This window comes from Periophthalmus magnuspinnatus, chromosome 16, assembly GCF_009829125.3.
Source record: "Periophthalmus magnuspinnatus isolate fPerMag1 chromosome 16, fPerMag1.2.pri, whole genome shotgun sequence".
NCBI classification, from domain to species: Eukaryota; Metazoa; Chordata; class Actinopteri; order Gobiiformes; family Gobiidae; genus Periophthalmus; species Periophthalmus magnuspinnatus.
In genome coordinates this window covers 28,790,553-28,811,160 of record NC_047141.1, presented here as the reverse complement: position 1 = coordinate 28,811,160, position 20,608 = coordinate 28,790,553, and the positions used below count along the sequence as shown (strand labels likewise).

Sequence of the window (20,608 nt, the reverse complement as noted above, 5' to 3'; positions counted from 1 at the left end):
TCATGGGAAATGTCACATTTCCCATGGTGCAAATGCGGTGACGTATTTATGTTGCGACTCATCGACGTCATTGAAAGGCTACTTCTGAAAACATTCAACCATTGATGAAGGATTCACTCCCTTAAACAGTTTAACTGTGTCTAAGTGCACCTACGTGGTTTAGCTTCGGACAGAATTAACCCCTAAGGTACGTTTTGTAGAGTTTTCACCTTTTTATTAATGACCGGCTCCGTTTCACCATTTGCTAACGTTAGCTTAGCACAAGCTTGCAGTTTTTGAACTTCACATAAACATAAATACAATTCTTTTAAATGTTGTTGCTAAAACGATACGAAAATACGAAAACTTGTTGATGTCAAGTTACACATTTAGTGAATGTGTGTTTTTATTGCTCGTGTTTGCCTTGAATAGAAATCTTTAACGTTAGCTGCACGCACATGGATTAAAGGTGCACTATGCCACTTTTCTGATGGAATGAAACCCCCCTGTCTCCATGGAAATGTTATTGCTTTGCCTTAATGTTCCACAGTATAGCATTTAACATATCTATCTCAATGGAAACGAGTAGATAACGTCACCAGGCCAAGTTACATCTATGGAGTGGGGACCCTACTGATACTTTTATTGGATACATGCGAGATGGATGTGATTAATGCTATAACTTGGAACATCCCAGGGAAAGCAGTAATATCTCTATGGAGACAATCACGTGGCAGACCCTCCACCAGAAAACCTACACAGTGCACCTTTTAAAAACTACATAATTTGATGGTTGATGATTAAGTTCTCATAAAATAACCCTTTTTTGCGAAAATGTGGTTGTGCAGAAGATGTCTCTGGCGGATGAGCTCTTGGCCGATCTGGAGGAGGCAGGAGATGAGGGGGAGGATGGGCTGTATCCTGAGGAGGAGGAGGGAGACAGTGATGGAGAGAGCGCTCAGAGGGCCGAGGGAGGTCTGGAGGACATCCCGGAGGAGGAGATGGAAGTTGACTATAGTAAAGCAGAGAGCGTTGCGTCCATTGCCAAGCTACGCAACAGCAAACAGGTCAGTCCTCCTATGCAAAGTCTTTAAAGGGCTGTTGTCCTCCCAAATCTCAATGTTGGCGGTTTAAATTCTGCTCTAGTTTATTCATATTGTTGTGTCCTTGGGCAAGACACTAAACCGATTTTTGTCTGTGTGAATGTGGAAGTATGTCTGATGATGATTGCTAAAGTTGGTGCCTGTAACGGTGCACAACTTTTTTTATTTCATAATCAGAATTCAGTTTATAGTGTGCATTTTAAACATGCCCATGAACAGACTGAAATATGAACTGCTAAACTAATACCAGATTTAATTTCAGTAAGTTTTTCGTCTAAATAGACAGGATCTTTTGTTTTGTAGTGGACATTTTATTGGCCATACAAATTGCAATCTCTGCAAAATTGGTAGTTCATGTATTGTGTGCAGGCCTAGTAGTAGTTTATCCCGACTGAGGAGTGACTGAATAACGCACCAAATCTACATCATTCAGTGCTGATTAAAATGTCATTATTAATTAAAGGTGTGCTTGCTTCATCCAACCAAACATTGTTTCTTCAGTTTTCAGAAATCATAGACAAAATTTCAAATTACATTGGAAAACAGCGCAAAAATTCAGATGGTGAGTTTGTCCTCCATTTAATTTTTCAATACCACTAATCTGACCTGATTGGTCATTACTAAAGTTTCTTCTTGTGGTTGTGTTTTAGTCTCTGGACCAGTGGAAGCAGATCCAGAATACAGACTTATTGTGGCTGCCAATAATCTGACAGTAGAGATTGACAATGAGCTAAGTATGTGGTTCTTGATGTTTGCTTATTTAAACCTGCAATTGTGTATCAGTCTTATTTGTTATTTATATTTTCAGATATTATTCACAAATTTACTCGAGACAAATACTCCAAAAGGTTTCCAGAGCTTGAGTCTCTTGTCCCAGATTCATTAGATTATATCCGTACTGTGAAGGTAAGACTTAAACATAACCTCTTTAATTTTTAACACAGTGTTTCCAATAAAATCATGTCACTTTTTTGTTTAGGAACTGGGAAATAATTTGGAAAAATGCAAGAACAACGTAATACTGCAGCAAATTCTCACTAATGCCACAATTATGGTTGTCAGCGTGACAGCCTCAACCACACAGGGGTGCATACTACTTCACTTTACCCTCTTTACCTCCTTTCAGTACATTTTAGACGATTAAGGGTAAATTTAACATTATTTTTAAAGGTCACAACTTACTGAAGAGGAACTGAAGCAGCTTGAAGAGGCTTGTGACATGGCTCTGGAGTTGAATCAATCAAAACACAGAATCTATGAGTACGTAGAGTCCAGGATGTCTTTCATTGCCCCAAACTTGTCCATCATCGTGGGAGCGTCAACAGCTGCAAAAATCATGGGTAAAAAAATGTGACCTGGAGACGTCACCTGCTTGTCTCTATGTAGATATGCCAGTTTAATGTCACACTGTGGAACATTCCATGCAAAGGGATAGTGTCTCCATGGAGAGAGGCCGGTGGCAGACTCTTGACCAGAAAGTTACATAGTGCACTTTTTATTTGACAAAGAACTAAAGATTCATTCAAGTTAAAGAGTTTCATGTTTCTTAAGTTTAAAGGCTAAATACATTTTAAGACTGGATGTTTTTTTTGTTGTTTTTTTTTTTGCAAATTATGAGCATTTTTATCTTTTTGCCTCATTTTGTTCTTTGTCATTATTTGCTGTAGGTATCGCTGGAGGACTTACAAACCTGTCCAAGATGCCGGCCTGTAATTTAATGCTTCTCGGAGCCCAAAGGAAAACTTTGTCTGGATTCAGCAGCACCTCTCTACTGCCTCACACTGGCTTCATTTATCACTGCGATGTCGTTCAGTCTCTGCCGCCTGTATGTATCTGTCAGGTTCTGTAAATTAAAGTTAAATCTGTAATGTAATCTAGACTCATTATTTGTTTATTTTACTTTATTTATTTTTCTGTCCTCAGGATCTTAGAAGGAAAGCTGCTCGTCTTGTAGCTGCAAAGTGCACTCTGGCATCAAGAGTGGACAGTTTTCATGAGAGCTCTGACGGCAAAGTGAGTGCACATAAAACCATTGGCTTTCAGGCTTCAGTCCTGCATTTGAGTAGATGCATTAAACTATTAAACTACAATTGATCTGCATAATGTTTTCTTAATGAGTTCCATTTGTGCAGGTGGGTTACGATCTCAAAGAAGAGATTGAGAGGAAATTCGATAAATGGCAAGAGCCACCACCGGTCAAGCAGGTGAAGCCCCTCCCAGCTCCCCTGGACGGACAGAGGAAGAAGAGAGGAGGAAGGAGGTAAAGATTCTGTTAAAACTGTTGTATCATTCTGTTAAGTAATTATTTCTGTCCTAGTGTATAATGGGACAAAACTTAAGGGTGCAAAATCTATTGTCTTTGTAAAGGTATCGAAAGATGAAAGAACGACTTGGACTCACCGAGATCAGAAAACATGCCAACAGGATGTCCTTTGCAGAGGTCTGTACTTGGTGATAAGATAATTGTGTTATTGATGCAGAAATGCTAACTCTTGACCCTTATGTCTTTTGTGGTTACAGATTGAAGACGATGCTTATCAGGAGGATCTGGGCTTTAGTCTGGGTCAGTTGGGGAAGAGCGGCAGTGGGCGTGTCCGACAGGCACAGGTCAACGAGGCCACGAAGGCCAGAATCTCTAAATCCCTCCAGGTGATCTATCTGCATTAAATAACTGTTCACTGTCTGTGGTTACATGCGCACACAAAATCTGATTATTATTATTAATATTATTATACTTTTGGAGTTACACAATCTGATTTCTTTTGGACCATGATCCTTCCAATTAATTCCCCAGATCAGATTATTTAAATGACACACAATATCTGAAGTCCAGAAATCAGTTAATTATCTGCCACTTGCACCTGCCACTTGCACCTGTCTGACCGCTCTGTGTTTCTGCAGAGGACGCTACAAAAGCAGAGCATGACGTACGGAGGGAAGTCGACCGTCAGAGACCGCTCCTCAGGCACCAGCTCCAGTGTGGCCTTCACTCCTCTACAGGTACAAGTCCAGAGGTTTATTTATCCTCCACTGAGCTCTGTTTCAGCCAATGCTACAAATACGATCATTATGATTCTTCTACAGGGCCTGGAGATTGTGAACCCACAAGCTGCAGAGAGGAAGGCTGAGACAAGCCAGAAGTATTTCTCAAACATGGCAGAGTTCCTCAAAGTTAAGAAGGAATCCAAGTAGTCACACAACTGCACATCACAGCTTTTGTTAGTTTTTATTTGTACAAACTGTGTTTTTAATAAAATTGTGTTTTATACACTTAAGACACCATTCTGATGTAAGATATGTTAAAAGCATTTTTAATTTAGAGAAACAAATCACCTGCCTATGGCTTTAGTTAAAACTCCTCTTGGCTTTGTCAGTTTAATTTCAGAAAATACTTTTTTTTTTTTAAGCTGTTGCCTGGACAACTGAGACTTTCATTTCATCAAAGTTGTCCCATGTTACTTTGTGTACATGTTTTTGGACAGTGGGGGGGTGGCATCATTCTCATTCTATAGTGTTGGATTAAGAATCAGACTGGCATGTCGTTTCATAAAAGTATTTATTGAAATTGTACAATCCTGATATACTCCTGTTTATGACATCTCCCATGCAGAACTGTAATGAGGAAAATGTAAATTATGTCTTGAAATTCACATTTTACTGTTGCCTTTCTGAAAACATTAAAAGCCCCAAAAATAGAATCTATAAAAGGCAAATCTCTTTAAACTGAACATATTTCCATTTTTATATTTTCAGACACTGTCCCTCCCAAAGTCTGAAATCTACAGGAGCTTATTTTTACTCAAGTTAAAATTTCAGTACAGTTTATGGTGCTTAAAAGGATATATATTATCCAGTTCATGTAACACTCGGATTATTGGTCTGAGTTTCTCTATTATAGCTATGCAGGACACAAAGCTCATGAGTGATAACCACCATTTACATGTAAACAGTTAAGAGTGCACATTCACTGTACGGCTCCAGCTCAAACAGGTGGAAAAGGAACAAAGTGAAAAGTGAGACAAAGAACAGGAAAGGTTAATGCTAAATGGGGAAACAGTGGGATCTTACAAAAGGTCAGAATCCATGTATCCAGTGGTACATTCATCTCTATGGTCAGTGTGGATGATGGCATCAACGCTGTGGAGAAAACTGCTGCAATAAAACAAGTAAAGTTCTCAAACCCTATAATTAAGATTTATTTTACAAGTTTATTAATTTCTCACAAACAATGCGCCATAATAATGCATTTCTTTGACAGGATAACTTAAAAACATTTTCTGTAAAGAGAGGGAGTCAGAGACCAGTTCAATTGCATAGCAATTTAATCCATGTCCAATAAGGACTCTTTCCCTGTCACAGGGAGAGGCCCTGTGGTCACTCTCAATCAGCGTTTAATTGACCAAGACAATATCAATAAAACTTTTGATAAGCGCTCACTATGTCCAATAGTGACCATATTAACAGGCATCTCAGGGTCTTAAAAGAAGCCACTCCTACACTCCATGACTAAATGTCCACTGTACTTCCAAGTCTAAACCACCAATTACAGTAAATACAAGATGGGCAGTTTTCTAATAAATCCCCAGTTGGTTTGTGTTGAGTCGAAGGTTTCCAGGCTCATGATGGACAGGTGGTACAGAGAATTTGTTGAAACAGAAAAAGAAAACGAAACATGAGAAACATGCATGGGGTAGGCTTTCCTAATGCCACAGACAGGCACAGCCCCTGAGCCCCTGCAGCACTGTGTGACCGGCCCACAGGGACAGACAGCAGTCTGCCACCAGAGGGCGCACAGAGGCTTCTACTACACATCACAATCTCTATCCACAGTTTGGAGTTCAGTCTCGGAATGTCAACAGCAGCACGTTTTGTCTCTGTCCGTTCTGTAGCTGTCACTGTAGATCACGGTCTTCCAGGTACCTGTACTCGAAGGTAAAGCCCTCCTTTTTCCGCTGGCCCCATTTTTCATAGTCAAAGTAAATGTAAGTGCCCTGAGGGAGGAAAGAGGTTAGACACAGTCACACACACGGCCCAACAGTGAATGAAGAAGATTCACCTGCTCAAACTCGTCTGTGATGGTCTTGGGCTCTTCATGTCTCTGGAACCACATCATGTACTTGGTGTGAAACCTCCACGACTGTTTCTTTAGAGCCTTGGCCGACAGATACTGAGCTTTTGTGCCCTGAGACACACAGAACACCTGTTACACACTGAAAAGAGCCAAAGGGGGTGCTGTGAGGGCATGTATTACCTCCAAGTAGTAAAAGATGAAGAACAGTGTTTCTGTGGACAGTCTCTGGTAGAACTCGATAGAGTCAGAGTGATGTGGCGGCACCTGGTGGTGAAACGGCAGCGTTGGACACGGGTTCCTCATCAGGTACTGCCTGTGGGACAGTCACAAAACACAACTATTAGAACCATGTTATGACCCATGTTACTGCGCACATAATATTACACTATCCAGCAATATATCTCACTTCAAAATGGGTTATTGTTTCAGGCCTATGTGTAAACGATATTTAAATGAAATTATGGCACTGACACTAACTGAAGCAGGATTATTCAACTATTCTAAATGTATAATATCATTAAAAAACCTGAGCTGCAGTGGGAGGATGAAACATATCAGTCGTTAACTTCTATCTCATTATAGATACAAACAATTTATTCTACCCTCTTCAGCTCAAATCTTGCACAACGAAAAAGTACCCAGAATAAACATTGACCAACTAAATGGTCCCAATTTTATATAGCGCTTTCCACCTTTATCAAGGAGCTACTCGCCCATTCATGCACACGTTCATACAACAGTGTACGCAGACACTAGCATCTGTTTGATTGAGCGGTCAAATCAAATGACCCAGTTTGGCAATGCGATTCCATGTCCCACAATATTTATGTCAAGAGTGGGAGTCAAACCACCAACCTTTGAATCAGTTAACAAACACGCTACCAACTGAGATACTGTCGCTTCAAAAACGTTTTTTCCATCTATTACTAAATCATAAATGATGAAGTTGACACAGTAACTACACATGTCTCCAAAGTGCTGGAGGAAAAGAGCTCTCACCTGATCCTCTCGGAGTCTGAGGGGTGGGGCATGTGTGTCCAGGCAGACTCCTGCATGGCCTGCTGGTACAGCTGGTCTTTGGGCAGCGGCGTGGGCCCCAGAGGACACACCCCGAGCGAAGGCGGGATGCTGACCTCAGAGACGGACGGTTGTGGAGCAGCGGGCGTGCCGGGCGCCGCAGACGGGCCAGAGAAAATATCTGCAAGAGAATAGTATCATAAGTGAGTATTCAGGTATGATGTTGTGGTCATGTTTCAGTAGGTCACAATAATTACTCTATCAACTTATTGTACAATGCATGATGATGGAACAATAATTTTTGTGAGTCAATATTTTTCTTTGTACTAGTGGCACATGTTTGGCTATTTTTCTGTAGTACAATAAGGTTGATGAGGTCAACTTCTATGACTCATTATAGAGACAGACCAACTACTGAAGTGTTGCATTCTGCTGTTTGTGTTACAGCTCATGTTTTTTTTTTTTTTTTTTACTATATTGTACATTTTTAATCTTTTTGGGAGATAATCCTGCTTCATGGTTTTGCTTCTATATAATTTAGCAATATATCACACTTAAAAATGTGTTATTGTGACAGGCCTATGTCTCAGTTCTGATAATACATAACACCTTGTAGCAGTGGGACAACACAATGTCAAGACGAGGCATGAATTTGGTTCAAGAGAACACCACAAAATATTTTGGCATAGTTTAAAATACATGAATTGTGTAATGCTGTTCACAATTTTGGCCTCACAATTTCTTGATTTACTTGATTTTATATTTTTGATGTCAATGTTATAATGCCTTTTGGAAATACAGTGTCTTCAGAGGTATGACTCCGTATCAGATTTTCTGACTCAAACCACACTTGTCCTATCCTTAGACATGTGTACTGTATAGTGCTTTTTAAGACACCCAAATACTTCACATAAGAGACAAACAAACAGTAATAATGAAATAAATAATGATGCTGCATCTGCACTGACCTCTGTCTGTTAAATGCAGGTTGCTGATCTCTCCGTCCAAACCTGAGCCCAGAGCTGCTCTCTCTGCCATCGCCTTCAGAGAACTCAGAGGCTCCGGGGCCTGTGGGGCACAAACAGCAGTTATACCACTGTTATAGTCTGAAGCAAGACATAAAATGAATGCACTGAAATAATAAAATAAACTTCAGTGGCTATAGTACATTAGTTAAATTTGTCCAGAACTTAATAGCAATATCAAACAAACCTTTAGCTCCAAATGCCAGCAGAATTATGTGCTGCACTTTGGAAACTATTACTATAATGTGCTATATGAATAAACTTGGATTGGATTTGGAAGTTTGTGCTTCAACTTCTTTATAAACATTGGAGTTTCTGTGTCAGTAGAAACACAGTCCTTTTACCTTGAGGCCCTCAGAGGCTTGAGAGTACGAGTGAGGCCCGTTGAGAAGACTCCCGCCCCCTGGTGTGCTGTCAGAGAAGGACGGGGACGGAGAGCTCGGAGGCAAAGTGATGGAGCTTATTAAACTGGGCCCATTGTCCATCCTGAAAAGCAGAGACACATCTGTTTTTTTACAAACATAAAGATAATAATAATAAATCAATCACCAACTGCAGGTGGACATACGGCTGACTGGTGGAGGAGCTGAGCGATGAGGGCTGGCTGCTTTGGGATTGGCTCGGTGTGCTCAGAGCCGACTCTGTAGAACTCTCTGCCACGACCGCGCTGTAACCTGAAAACAACAGAATACACAACTTCATTCCTGACTTCGGTACAACATCTTAGCATTCAGACACATAACATTCACATCTATGATTTTCATAACAACATACTTGTGCTACCGTTTTGTTTGAGTCCGCTCGGTGGTCTGGCCGGTGCAGAGTTGACTCCTCCGACCACTCCAACGCTGCCTCCGTTTCCTCCCATCAGCCCCACCACACCAGGGGGCGAGCTGACAGGGGGTACTTGAGGGGCCCCTGGGGCCACACTTTGTCCCGGGACCAGTCCCAAAATGCTGCTGCTCAGAGAGCTGTGCGCCGGGCTGGAGCCTAACAGACCCAGGCCGGAGCCCGTCCCGTTGGTGGTGACACTGGAGGTGGAAATAGAGGTGCTCTCCAATGAAATGCTGGACTGTGAAGTGCTGCTCAGCCCCAGAGCTCCAGAAGCGGCGGCCTGAGCGTACCCCGCTGACATGGAGTTTAGCGAAGGGGCATGGCCTAAGCCCAGTCCCGCCATCTGACTTGAGCTGCTCCCCGTCAGGCCTTTGCTCAGCCCCAGACCCAGTCCCAGGCTCAAGCTGGAGGCAGGCGAGGGGGAGGGTAAAGAGGGGGCAGAAGAGCTGGGTGAGCTGGGCGTGGGCAGAGAGGGGGTGGAGGAGGAGGGCAGGAGGGGGTTGGTGGGGGGACTGGGGGTGCTGTGAGCCGGGACAGAGGGCTTGGACTGAGGCGGCTGCGTCACCGTCTGTGACGGTGCTGGTGGAGGGTGTTGATGCTGCTGCACCGCGCTGCTGAAGCTCCCTATGAGACCGCTGCTCGTAGGAACCGAAGGAATGCCACCAACAACACTCGCCATGGAAACAAGAGAAGAGGAGGATGACGAGCCAGAGGTTGTCGAGGAGGAGGAGAAGGAGGAGAGCAGAGATGGGGTGCCGTTTTTCACAGGTGACTGTAAGTGACACAGAGTCAAGTTAAATTATATGTAAGACTCAAAGGACAACAAGTAGGTGCAATGTTAAGTGGTGACCAAGGCCCATAAATGCAGGAGATCAAATAAATATAAAATATAAATATTATTAAACTCCAGCCATGGTCCCACAGAGGTGATATTTGGGTCAAAGTAACCAAAGTCACCAAAGCTACAGCACTAAACCGTCCCAGAGCACACAACATAGATGCCTCACCTGACTAACTTCGCAGTCTGTCGAGCGGCCCCGTTTCTTATCGTCCTCAGAGTTCTCCTACAGGAGAAGAGACCTTGATATGACAATCCATTTTGCAAATAATGATCCAGAAAACTAAGCAGTGGATGAAACATAAATGGACTAGCAATGGATTAACTATATTCAAAATACTAAATGACACAAAGGAGAATAGAAGATTATTAAAAAGGTCCTATATTCTGACAGCAGGAGCTTTTAATCATGTTATAATTTTGTACCTACATCAAAACACATCTGGAGCAGGCAGTTTCAGTTGTGCATGTTTGAATAGCTCTGCATATAGTAGTCGTACTCAAATTTCCTTCAATGCGCAGCTCATCAACTTAAGCACTTGCGGCCATTGTTTTATTTGTCTCACTCTGCAGAGCATCAACAGTCTGTGAGTTCCTTGATGTCAATTCACATATGGACATTTAATAGACTTGCTGTTATAACATTCTACAATTACATCAACAAGTTAATCAACATGCATTTGCTGGGTTTCAGAAAATGCCATGCGATCGATAAGAATCTGAGAACTGGTGGTTTTCAGATTCTAGACTAGAACGTGATGATGTCATGCTCCCAAATGGGTTGAAGAGCCAAACTTCCCTATTGATTACATTGTTTGCCATGAAATATCCAAAAGGACTCACTTTATTATAACCTAATTTTGCATTTCAACAATCTTAATTTTAGCTTCCCCCCCATTATGCTTGTTCAACCATGCACTAAAGCCTGACAAATGCAAAATATAGAACCTTTAAGCTGACAGGTTACCCCTTTAAATCCAACGGTTTTGCTTATGATGAAGTGGGACTTACAGCAGTGCAGGTGGCTGGGGATGGAGGGATGGGGGAGGAGGAGGTGGTGGAGGTGGGAGTGCTGCTGGAGTGGAGGTACATCTCGTCCTCCATGTTGCCCTGACCCGACGGAGACGTGGCCACTAGCGCTGCAGCTGCAATAGAGCAGACGGGTGTTAAAATGAACAGTAAAGGTAATAAATAATAACACGACAGGGAGGGACTGTAACTCATTCATAAAACACATTCATTTTTCCCAGAGTTTTTTTGAAGTTTGATGGGGTGAATCAGGTATGTGGTAACTTATGACTATAGATGGAACACATAACACACAAGAGGATTTCTAGTCAGATTTTTATGACAGATTTGTTTGAGTTCAAGGAGGCATGGCCCAAGTATCATTTCTTTATTATTATTTGCACTGGTCTGTAACAACTATATGGTCAGGTTGCAGCTCTAAACTATCAAATCATAAGGGTACAACATGTTTATTATTGTTACTTGAAATTCACTTTACAACAGCTGATCAGAACAGACCAAATATCGGAGGAAACCAGAATGGAGTTGGTGCAAACTTTTTCATTATCATCATCGCTACAATGAGTGAATAGAATGAATGAATGTGTGCCTTCACAAACAAGATTTAACCCACACCTTTTTTTTTCCCACTCTGTCTGAATAAGAACGACTCATCACGTATTTGTTTTAATTAGACTCCCCATTTGATGACGTGACCTTAACATTAGCTCTGCTTCATGTGGGAGATTACTAATAGCTGCTACAAATCCTCATGTCTGTGGACTGTGCACTTCACTTAGTGTCACCCCATTAAAATATCAGAAGATTTTAAAATCACTCAGTGTGAAGGTGGCCTCAATCCTTGGGCGACAACATTAAATAAGATCAAATATAAATCACAATTTAAATGGCAAAGGCTGCAACAACACTAATTTAACCAACGCACGAGAGACGTTTTATCATACTGGAACATTTCAGGCAAACCAATGCCACTGTCATTGATACAAGCAGGTAGAGCACATATAGGCCAGTCACGTTAATCACTATATTGCACATTTAAAATATATTTGGAGGGAATATTCAGCTTTAGGGTTATTACATCAGTGGCATAAATTAGTTTCAATATTATCATTTATCTTCTATATTTACTTCAGTAATATATTGCTCTTCAATATTTATTACGGTGACAGGCCTAACTACGTAACTGCCACAAGAAAAGCTACATAGTGCATCTTCACACAAGTGCAAACAAATTTAATCGCACCGAAAAATCACACTCACGTTTTTTAAGTCTGCAAAATGAACGGGATTTTAACTCCAGGAGTCAAAACTTTCCACTGTTAAAGGTGCACTATAACTTTTCTGTTGTTTTTTGCAAATAGACACCTTGCATTCTTATTGCAAGCATGTCACCTCTCCACAGATCTAGCCTGTAACTTTGCTTGGTGGCATCTCCTGATTGTCTCCATGGAGATGGATAGGTTTAATCCCATTCCGTGTACCATTCTAGTCAAAGCAACAGCATCTCCTTATAGAGAAGCAGGCGGCAGACTCTCCACCAGAAAAGTTACACCGTGGAGCTTTAAGTTACACAGCACCAGTATCATAAGACCAATAGCACTTGCACTCACGGATGTCCTCTAGATCCAGGTCGTCGTACAGGAATTCATTCTCTTCAAAGTCTGGGTCTTGAGAGGAATCTATGTAGTATTCTACGTCGTCCTTGATCTTTTGAATAGCATCCACTGGCACCGAGTCGTTGTCTAACATGCGTAATATGGTCTCCAACATTCGAATGTGAAATCGATGCCTCTCAATTAACCTCTTCAGTTCGTCAATGCGATCTTGCTTCTATGTGACAACAATAAAAACTATCAGATGAGGAACAGCAGATATAAGCAGTTAAAGCCTTTGTTTTCAAATACCTCTTTGTCTCCTTTCTTTTTTCTTGTTTGGACCGAGAGTGATTCGACTTCACTTTCAAACTGATCCACCTGCATGTTTAACATGTCTATCGTATTCTGGAGAGATAAACAGAAAAAGATCAGACTTACAAAGACACAGGGTTTGAGTTTCCATTAATATAAGATACTAGCTAAGTTCCTCCTCAATTATGATAGTCTAGTTCACACTAGTTCACACAAGTTCACACTTGCATATAAACCACATCAAAATTGTGACTAAACTCTAAATAAATCCAGAATTAAACCTGGACTAGACCAGGACTAAACCAAGGCTAGAGCAGGACCAAACCAGGTCTAGATCAGAACTAAACTGAAAGAAACCAGGACAAGTGTGAACATACCCTAAAAAATTATAATACATTGGTATGACAAACTGCATACTTTTACATCTTGCGTCATTCTAAAATACTGTTTAATAACTAAATAGATATATTCCAAAAGGTGTAAATGAAATGATCAATGAACATGTCATCATAGTCACAGCCAAAAATCAGTTGGAAACCTGGAGTTAGAAAATCCCCAACCTGCACCAAGTAAGACTGTGCAACTGATCACATTTTAACTGATTCAACTACTGCTCCGATCAATGACAAGTAATATGTAACTGAAAAATCAACACATTTAATTCTGCTCTGAATCATAAGGGACTATCTTTCTGACCCACAAAACCTGGATCAAAACCACTAGTCGTTTACAGTGGCAAAACATAACATGACATGATAAAACATTAACCAAATGGACATTCTGACTTGGTGCTTGACATTTATTACTGTTTGTTAGTAATCAACAACTGATTGCTCAGGTCACAAAAGAATCATGAGAATAAAATAACAAAAATTGTGATAATTTAAGAGACAATTTTTGTTAGGAAAGACAATCCATCTTTGAACAGAAATGGGGGCGTAAGATATCATTTATCTCCTATTTATAACGCCATACTCTAAACATAAAAGCCCTAAACATAAAAGGGTGAAACAATAGTGAGCCACAGCCAGTTTGCCAATAGGTGTGAGAGCACTCATTAGAGGCCTGAACAATTATGCAAAATATGACTCAGGCACAGTTCACAATGTGTAGTTCAATAGACCTAACTAACAGACAGAAACTGTAAACAAATAGGTGTGTTAGTTTCAGTGTAGTTAGTGTCTTCCTTCAGATAGATATAAGGCAGTATCCACCAGCATTCTGACCAGAACTGAAGCGGCTTGGATGAGCAGCAAAATGTCTTTACACTAAAACTTTTGTCCAGTTGACACAATTTAATTTACCTGGACAGCAGAGGGATTACACAGACGACAATTTAAGAAGCAAAATTAAATAATTTCCATTTAAACCAAAAAAAGTTAACCTAAATGTGCCACCTGTGTGCTTTTTTTTTATATCACATTAACCTTAATCTGTCAGGAACACATTTCATCATTTCATGAAGTTGGACATATGGAAATTTGACACCCCATTTCTAGTTGATTAAGAGAAATGAAAAGCGAAATAAATAATTGGCCATGGTGTCAATACTTCAGAAAGATCAGAGTGTAATGATTATGATCTTTCTTTTCACAATAATCATAATACTAAAATTAGCTAGCATGACATACCTTTCCTCAAGCCAGTGCAGTGTAATAGAGGGTGCATTACCGTTAGCCACTGCCCCGTCTCCTCCTTTTCCCTCTGGGCTGGATCCACTTTTTGAGCCAGACCCAAACCTTCTTTTGAGTACGCTTTTGTTTTTGTCTCACGCTCCACAACTTTGAACCGCTCCATTTGCTGAGAAAAACATGACAATATTAACTATTCACAAAACAAACTGGTTAAAAGTTTAAAACCTTTACATGTAGAGACGTCTTACCGTTTCTATTAGTTTGCGGTTCTCCACTAGCTGCCTTTTGTCTTTGATCTCGTTTGATGCGACCCATGTTTTTATCTGGTCTCTTAGTCGCTAAAGACAACAGTTTAAATTACATTTTAGAAAACATTCAGTGACCGATTTGTGACAGCAATAACTCTGTGATGGTCTTACCTGTAATTTTTTAATCTCTTTTTTGAGGTCAGCCTCATACTTTTCCTTTTGGTTAGCATTGGCTGCATTATGAAGCTAAAATACAAAAACAATAACTTCTATTATGATGTTTATAAGGGACTTGAAACAGCTATGCATAAACCATCTATACCTTTTGCCAGATGTCTTCAAACTGTTCTACACCTTCTGCTACTTTTTTCAAACATCTATCGATTTCGCCTGAGGAATAAAAAAATAACTTATTCGGTGCAAAGCTATGCATTACCAGTAGTTAGCTCTGAATTATACAGAATTAGTTTCAAAACCAGCACATGGTGGAAGCAGATCAAATGTGAAGGGAAACTATTGATGCAAAAGTGTGCTGCTGAATTAAGTGAGTTTTACCTTGTAGTTTTCTCTTGTCAGCCATGGCTCTGACTACGACACTGTCCACATTCCGTCTGTCACAGTTAGATGCGTGGAGGTAACACACTGTCTATCTTAATACAGAAACACAGAGTCAACATCCTTCAATAAAGCGATGTTTTCAGAGGGACGGTAACACGAGCCCAACTGTTCACATTAGCTGCACAAAGATCCTCACATCAAATCATCATCAATACGCCACTTTCTGTTCATTATAACAGGACCGTGCACCTAACACTTAAAAGTGTGATCGCGGAGTGCATGAATTGTTCTCACCTACAATAAGCAATCTGAACAATTAGCATTAGAAAGCTAACGTTGGTGCTAGTCAGTCCTGAGCTCGTTTTTAACCCGCTTCAGCCCAGGATCACTGAGCTGTGCTAAGGATGAGCCGTGTTTTCATGCTTCGATGTTTCTGGAGCCCAGCAAAGATTTTGTGTTGCATTACAGAGCTGGGGAACTTACATTTGATATGAGACCGTTCAAAACGAAAACCTACGAGCTAATTTAGCTAAATGCCTGCCTCGCTAATGCATAAAATGCTAGCTAGCAGCTTAGCTAGTCAAATTTAGGAAAAAGGGAAATGGGTTACGCGAGAATCTATGTTACATGTTTACGACATTTACCTAAGGTAGGGGCTTTCGTTTGTCTTTTTTCAATTACAGCCAAAACTAATTCCAAAAAGTCTTCTTCACTTCCAAATTGTGTTTTCTTTTCGACAGGCTCGCTCTATATTGTAGCTGAAGATGGACGGTAACTAAAGTCCCACCTCCTCCTGCTGTCCCGCCCCAAATCACAACTCGGGACCTGATTGGACACTGCGCACGCCTGTCAGATGTACGGCACCTGATTGGACAATGTCCATGTCTGTCACCTGGACACATCCGCTGTAATCTGCCCCTTCAACAGACTGGGGCCAACAAGAGCACACACTGTAAAATAAATAAATACAAACCTCAATTTATTGCCTTTAAAAAAAAGATATAACTGTCCACATCCATTTTACATTTGTGAAAAATAAAATTCTAGTTATATTTGAGAATCAAATGAGAAATACTTTCTTTACAAAATTGTTCATACAGAGCGTTAATGGTTCATTATTATGGTATAAAAACGTAACATGACTTAATGACTATAAAACACTCTTTATACACAAATAAAGTCAATCTGTATAATCCATCTAATACATTAGTGAATGCAAACAACAAATAGAAACTAAACAAAACAAAAAATACAATTTTCTAATTAATGTCAGTTTTGTCTCAGTCAGTATTGTATGAGCAGTGTGATAAAGAGGGAGGGCTGGAGGCATCTCCAAACTGGGCCTCGGCCAATGCCGACACGTCTGCTTCTGCCTAGTAAAACAGAACAAAGCAAAATGTATAAGCAACATTATTACTCACACTATAGTTGAGTGACATGGTAAATATGGTAGTTAGTTCACTCTTTCCTGTGACTGGTTAAATTCACCTGACCAATAGGAGGAGAAGGTGGGAAAAGTAGATGGCATGAGTTTATAGAGCGGTGTTAAACAGAAAAGCACAGAGAGGACTTTATTTATCTCAGAGGAGAGATTCACTTCTCAAATTAGTGACAAGTGCAGGTGCAGATGGTAAGAACAGTGAACATGCAATAAAAAAAAAGAAACATATATTTACAACTAATAACAAATAATTACAGTTACTGTATGAAAGTAAAAAATAATAAGTAAAAATATAAAGATAACTAAACTTACTAAAATTGTAAAACAGACTTGTACCTGTTGTTCTTTATCCTTTTCTTGCTTTGGGACACGGTGTCTCCTCTTCTTTTGTCCAGTGCTGTTTTGAACTGACCCCCCATTCAGTTTGTCCTCCTCAAGAGCAGGAGCATTAGAGTCTAGATTTAGACCAGAGTCATCCTAAAAACCACAGGGAGGATTCAGGTGTTGTTATAAAATAATGGACAGCTGTGATGTCAATAGGGCAGGACGATACGGCCTAAAATACATCATATTATAAAAGAGAGAATTTGAGATAACAATGCCATTTATTATATACGTAAGGCTCCTTTACTGTGGCTTTTATGGTAAATGGTTTTATAATGCTTTTCCACCTTCAAGGCACTCAATGCGCTTTACATCAAGAAACCACTGACCAATACACACACACACATTCATACACCACTGGGGGCAAGGTGGGTTAAGTGTCTTGGCCAACGATTAAAGAACAGCACTTATCCGTGGGAGCTGAAATCACACCCACCAACCTGTGGGTCAGTGTATCCGACTGCTCTACCAAAGATGTTTATGGTGAGAGCAGGATCAAACTGCCAATTTTATAATATTTGTACTTGCTTCAGGCTCTTTAAGTTATAGCTGTAAGTTGTGCTTCCACTCCTCATGTCTTCTCCCTTTCATTATAGATATCAAGAACAAGATCTTACCTCGAGCAGGATGGTGAGCTGGGCCTTTCTATAGTCGTCTCCATGAGCATCAAGAGTCTTCATGAGGAAACTATAATAGGATGAAACATCAAATAAGAGATATGTATGTTATGAAATGTAATAAACAGATTAATTTAACAGAATAAAATGTTATGGCCAAATAACAATAAAACACACAACTTTTCTGCTGGAGAGTTCGTAACCTGCTTGTCTCGACTGATATGTTATTGCTTTGCTTGAGATGTTCCATAGTACGGCACTGAGATTACTCATGTCCATGGAGACAAGCAGATGCCACCATGTCATGTATTGCAAAGGTGTAAATGTACAAATGTGTGGAAAAAATTACCGTCTTTCTTTCTTCAGTCGGCGTGTTATTCTTTGGACTTGATGAAGGCGCCCAAGAATCTTCTGATTTACCTATAACAGAAACAATTGGTCAAGCAAGAATATAGATTATTTCTTAAACATCATAGTTTATTTTATTGCCTGAAGTGGATAAAAAAAAAATACTGGGGTTCGGATAAGATCAGCAATTCTGTAATAGGCCTATAATATTCCATTGCCATGAAAGAGGCTGGTATGATTTATAATTGGCATGTAGATTTTGGAATAAGGAAGGAAGAGCGGTGTAACTGTGTAAGAAGAAAATTACCTAAAATACTGCATGTGAGAAGATGCTGAAGGAGTTACATGGGAAAATGAAGCAGTAACTGAACGATGGGACAGTTCTGTTCATAGAACTGGAAGACAGGTGTGGCATTTAATAAGTTTTCTTCATCCCTCTCACTTTCAAGCTTGAATAAGAAAAATATGTGAAATATGCATAAAGTGTACTGGATACATGCGTTCATTAATCTGCTCAAAAATAAGTAAATGAAAAAAAAATGAAATGTTTAAATGTTACTCCTCAATGTTTTCTTGTTATACTTTTGTTATATTTTGCTTGGTTTTGCCTTTTACAATCTGTAGTAATATGGTAAGTCCAATGTTTTAATTTTTGTGCTCTGTAATTTTATTTTTAGATATTTCTTGTGATAATACCATGTGATCAACTGGGAAATCTGCCTCTTGCCCCCATCTGGGAGTGTGACATAATCACAGTTTAATTTAGTCTCACCTGTTCGATTTCTTTACATCGTCGGCTCAGGGCGAGGTATTTCCTTTTATCTAGAGCTCTCCTTTCTTCATCTTCTTGCACTGCACTCTCCAGCAGCTCTTTGTCCCCTGGGCCCAGTTCAACCTGTGAGGCGGATAAAGATAGATTCAATTTCTGATTACATGTAACAGCTGTCTTGACTCATGATATCAAGAAAAAAATCTCAATATAGATTTTGAAACCACAATGGGAGAAATCTATACTGAGCATAACGTATACTATTGCTGTAGAATGTAATCATGTCTCACCTTTACTATTTCTCTAATATAATACGTATAAAAACTATGGCTGTCAATCAATTACATTATTTAATTATTGTCCTGAGTTAACTTGTGATTAAGCACATTTACTTTTACTTTTTAAAAAGGTATATTTTAATAATGTATTTAGTTTTTATAAAAACATATTTTCCTTTTTTCCTTTTTCTCATTGCTTATTTTACTAATGTCATTATTTGTAGGTATAAATATTAAATGAACTATAATGTAGTTCAATAGACCTAGCCAACAAATAGAAACTGTATACAAATAGATGTGTTAGTTTCAGTGTAGTTAGCTGCTCCCCTCAGATAGATAGGCAGAGTCCACCAGCAATCTGACAAGAGCTGAAGAAGCGGCTTGAACAAAATTTTTTGTTCACTTGACAGAACTGATTTTTCTTTTACTATACATAATACCAAGAAATGTGTTTTGTTAAAAAAAACAAAAAACAAAAAAACATATCATAATGTCACATGATTACAATTAGGCCTATATGTCTTTTTCATTATAGTCTGCATCCCTTTGTTTAAACACTGATGTGGCTTTATTGACAGGTGTTGAGGTTGCACAATAATGTGTCTGACTCTTTCACAATAAGACTCTCTCTGTAGCAGGAATATACAGAATATACAGAAACTTTTATTGTGTAGGAGACACTAAGGAAGCGGCAGTTAAAGTAGCGAAGCCTTGACTTGATTTTAAACAAGGATATTGGAAGGCTATTGTTTTGGATATTATAAAAGTGCATTAGTGGACAATGCATCTATTAAAAAAATTAAAATAATGTTCCAGGATTTTAACACCGAGACACGACACGGGACTTAATAACGCTTTTACAACAAGAACAAGAAAATAACTGGAAAAGTTCCAGAAGAATCCAAACTAAGACACTTTTAAAGCAAATATATATTTCTATTATCAGTGAACTCTTTACGTGCCTCTCCAGGTCCCAGCTCAACTTCGCCTGGCTCCAACTCTGCCTCCAGGATGTGTCCCCCAAACAAAGGAGGCAAAGCCAGGCCTGAGAAATCCTCCATGGTCCAGAGAGGAGACGCGTCAAAGCACCATCGCTGCAGGACTTCTATCATCAACAAATATATGAAATAATGTTTAATATGTTGCTGCTACATTACAGACTGGTCGAGTGTGGGTTTCATTGTGGTGCGAATGGTCCTGTAGTTGGATCTGGTTTAGTCCGGTTTTAAAGCTGGTTTAGTTTCGTTTTAGACTTTGTTTAGTCTTGGTCCAGTGGTACTTGTAAAGCCCACTTTTTTTCTAAACTAAGAATCACTGAAAATGTTACTTACTTTGTTATAACGCAGAAGCAGCTTGTTGGTGTAGGTTCTCCTGTTTTAAAGCTCCAACTAAATGCCTGAAATATTAGACTAAATATTGCACTATCGCCTAATCTACCAAAAGCAAAAAAAACAAAAAAACAAAACAAAACAAGAAATAAGCAGAAGTGACTGCAAAAACACAGCTGCTGTTTTTTTTTATCCTTACA

The 20,608-nt window shown here is 39.7% G+C and overlaps 3 protein-coding genes across 7 annotated transcripts; 1 reads left to right on the top strand and 2 right to left on the bottom strand.

Annotated features, from left to right (window-relative positions):
• Positions 1-66: 66 nt before the first annotated feature.
• Positions 67-5,269, top strand: prpf31 (PRP31 pre-mRNA processing factor 31 homolog (yeast)). Its single transcript, XM_033981375.2, has 14 exons — positions 67-187; positions 828-1,046; positions 1,584-1,644; positions 1,733-1,816; positions 1,891-1,988; positions 2,062-2,168; positions 2,253-2,422; positions 2,750-2,907; positions 3,006-3,095; positions 3,215-3,342; positions 3,450-3,522; positions 3,603-3,731; positions 3,984-4,082; positions 4,167-5,269. Exons 2-14 carry the CDS (start codon positions 831-833, stop codon positions 4,272-4,274), a joined length of 1,521 nt encoding a protein of 506 aa, XP_033837266.1. The 5' UTR covers positions 67-187; positions 828-830; the 3' UTR covers positions 4,275-5,269.
• Position 5,270: 1 nt separating this feature from the next.
• cnot3a (CCR4-NOT transcription complex, subunit 3a) lies at positions 5,271-16,047 on the bottom strand. 4 transcript variants are annotated; one of them, XM_033981370.2, is made up of 18 exons: positions 15,888-16,047; positions 15,241-15,331; positions 15,008-15,075; positions 14,857-14,931; positions 14,686-14,775; positions 14,475-14,603; positions 12,801-12,896; positions 12,507-12,726; positions 10,879-11,012; positions 10,037-10,093; positions 8,970-9,801; positions 8,764-8,869; positions 8,540-8,681; positions 8,139-8,238; positions 7,153-7,351; positions 6,334-6,466; positions 6,139-6,264; positions 5,271-6,073 (listed from the first exon to the last, which is right to left on the bottom strand). In XM_033981370.2, exons 2-18 carry the CDS (start codon positions 15,263-15,265, stop codon positions 5,975-5,977), a joined length of 2,631 nt encoding a protein of 876 aa, XP_033837261.1. In that variant the 5' UTR covers positions 15,266-15,331; positions 15,888-16,047; the 3' UTR covers positions 5,271-5,974. The 4 variants fall into 4 exon arrangements, with proteins under 4 accessions (XP_033837261.1, XP_033837262.1, XP_055083629.1 ...); XM_033981371.2 differs by having other exon boundaries at positions 15,241-15,335; positions 15,888-16,046; XM_055227654.1 differs by having other exon boundaries at positions 8,979-9,801; positions 15,241-15,335; positions 15,888-16,046.
• Positions 16,048-16,207: 160 nt separating this feature from the next.
• Positions 16,208-20,608, bottom strand: tfpt (TCF3 (E2A) fusion partner). Of its 2 annotated transcripts, none has more exons than XM_033981376.2 (7): positions 20,412-20,608; positions 20,043-20,185; positions 18,806-18,928; positions 18,035-18,105; positions 17,686-17,755; positions 17,021-17,161; positions 16,208-16,616 (listed from the first exon to the last, which is right to left on the bottom strand). In XM_033981376.2, exons 2-7 carry the CDS (start codon positions 20,139-20,141, stop codon positions 16,524-16,526), a joined length of 597 nt encoding a protein of 198 aa, XP_033837267.1. In that variant the 5' UTR covers positions 20,142-20,185; positions 20,412-20,608; the 3' UTR covers positions 16,208-16,523. The 2 variants fall into 2 exon arrangements, with proteins under 2 accessions (XP_033837267.1, XP_055083633.1); XM_055227658.1 differs by having other exon boundaries at positions 16,217-16,618; positions 17,026-17,161; positions 20,412-20,491.

Bases quoted from the DNA above. Each gene is read 5' to 3' on its own strand.
- prpf31 (XM_033981375.2), top strand. From the start codon at position 831: ATGTCTCTGGCGGATGAGCTCTTGGCCGATCTGGAGGAGGCAGGAGAT. The intron at 2,169-2,252 runs GTGCATACTACT...TTATTTTTAAAG, and splicing joins ACAGCCTCAACCACACAGGG to GTCACAACTTACTGAAGAGG. The intron at 4,083-4,166 runs GTACAAGTCCAG...ATTCTTCTACAG, and splicing joins TGGCCTTCACTCCTCTACAG to GGCCTGGAGATTGTGAACCC.
- cnot3a (XM_033981370.2), bottom strand. From the start codon at position 15,265: ATGGCTGACAAGAGAAAACTACAAG. The intron at 12,727-12,800 runs GTATTTGAAAAC...GTTGTCACATAG, and splicing joins AAAAGAAAGGAGACAAAGAG to AAGCAAGATCGCATTGACGA. The intron at 6,467-7,152 runs GTGAGAGCTCTT...ACTGTCCCACAG, and splicing joins TCAGACTCCGAGAGGATCAG to GCAGTACCTGATGAGGAACC.
- tfpt (XM_033981376.2), bottom strand. From the start codon at position 20,141: ATGGAGGATTTCTCAGGCCTGGCTTTGCCTCCTTTGTTTGGGGGACAC. The intron at 17,162-17,685 runs GTAAGATCTTGT...TGTGGTTTTTAG, and splicing joins AGCTCACCATCCTGCTCGAG to GATGACTCTGGTCTAAATCT. The intron at 16,617-17,020 runs GTACAAGTCTGT...CTGTTTTACTAG, and splicing joins AAAAGGATAAAGAACAACAG to GCAGAAGCAGACGTGTCGGC.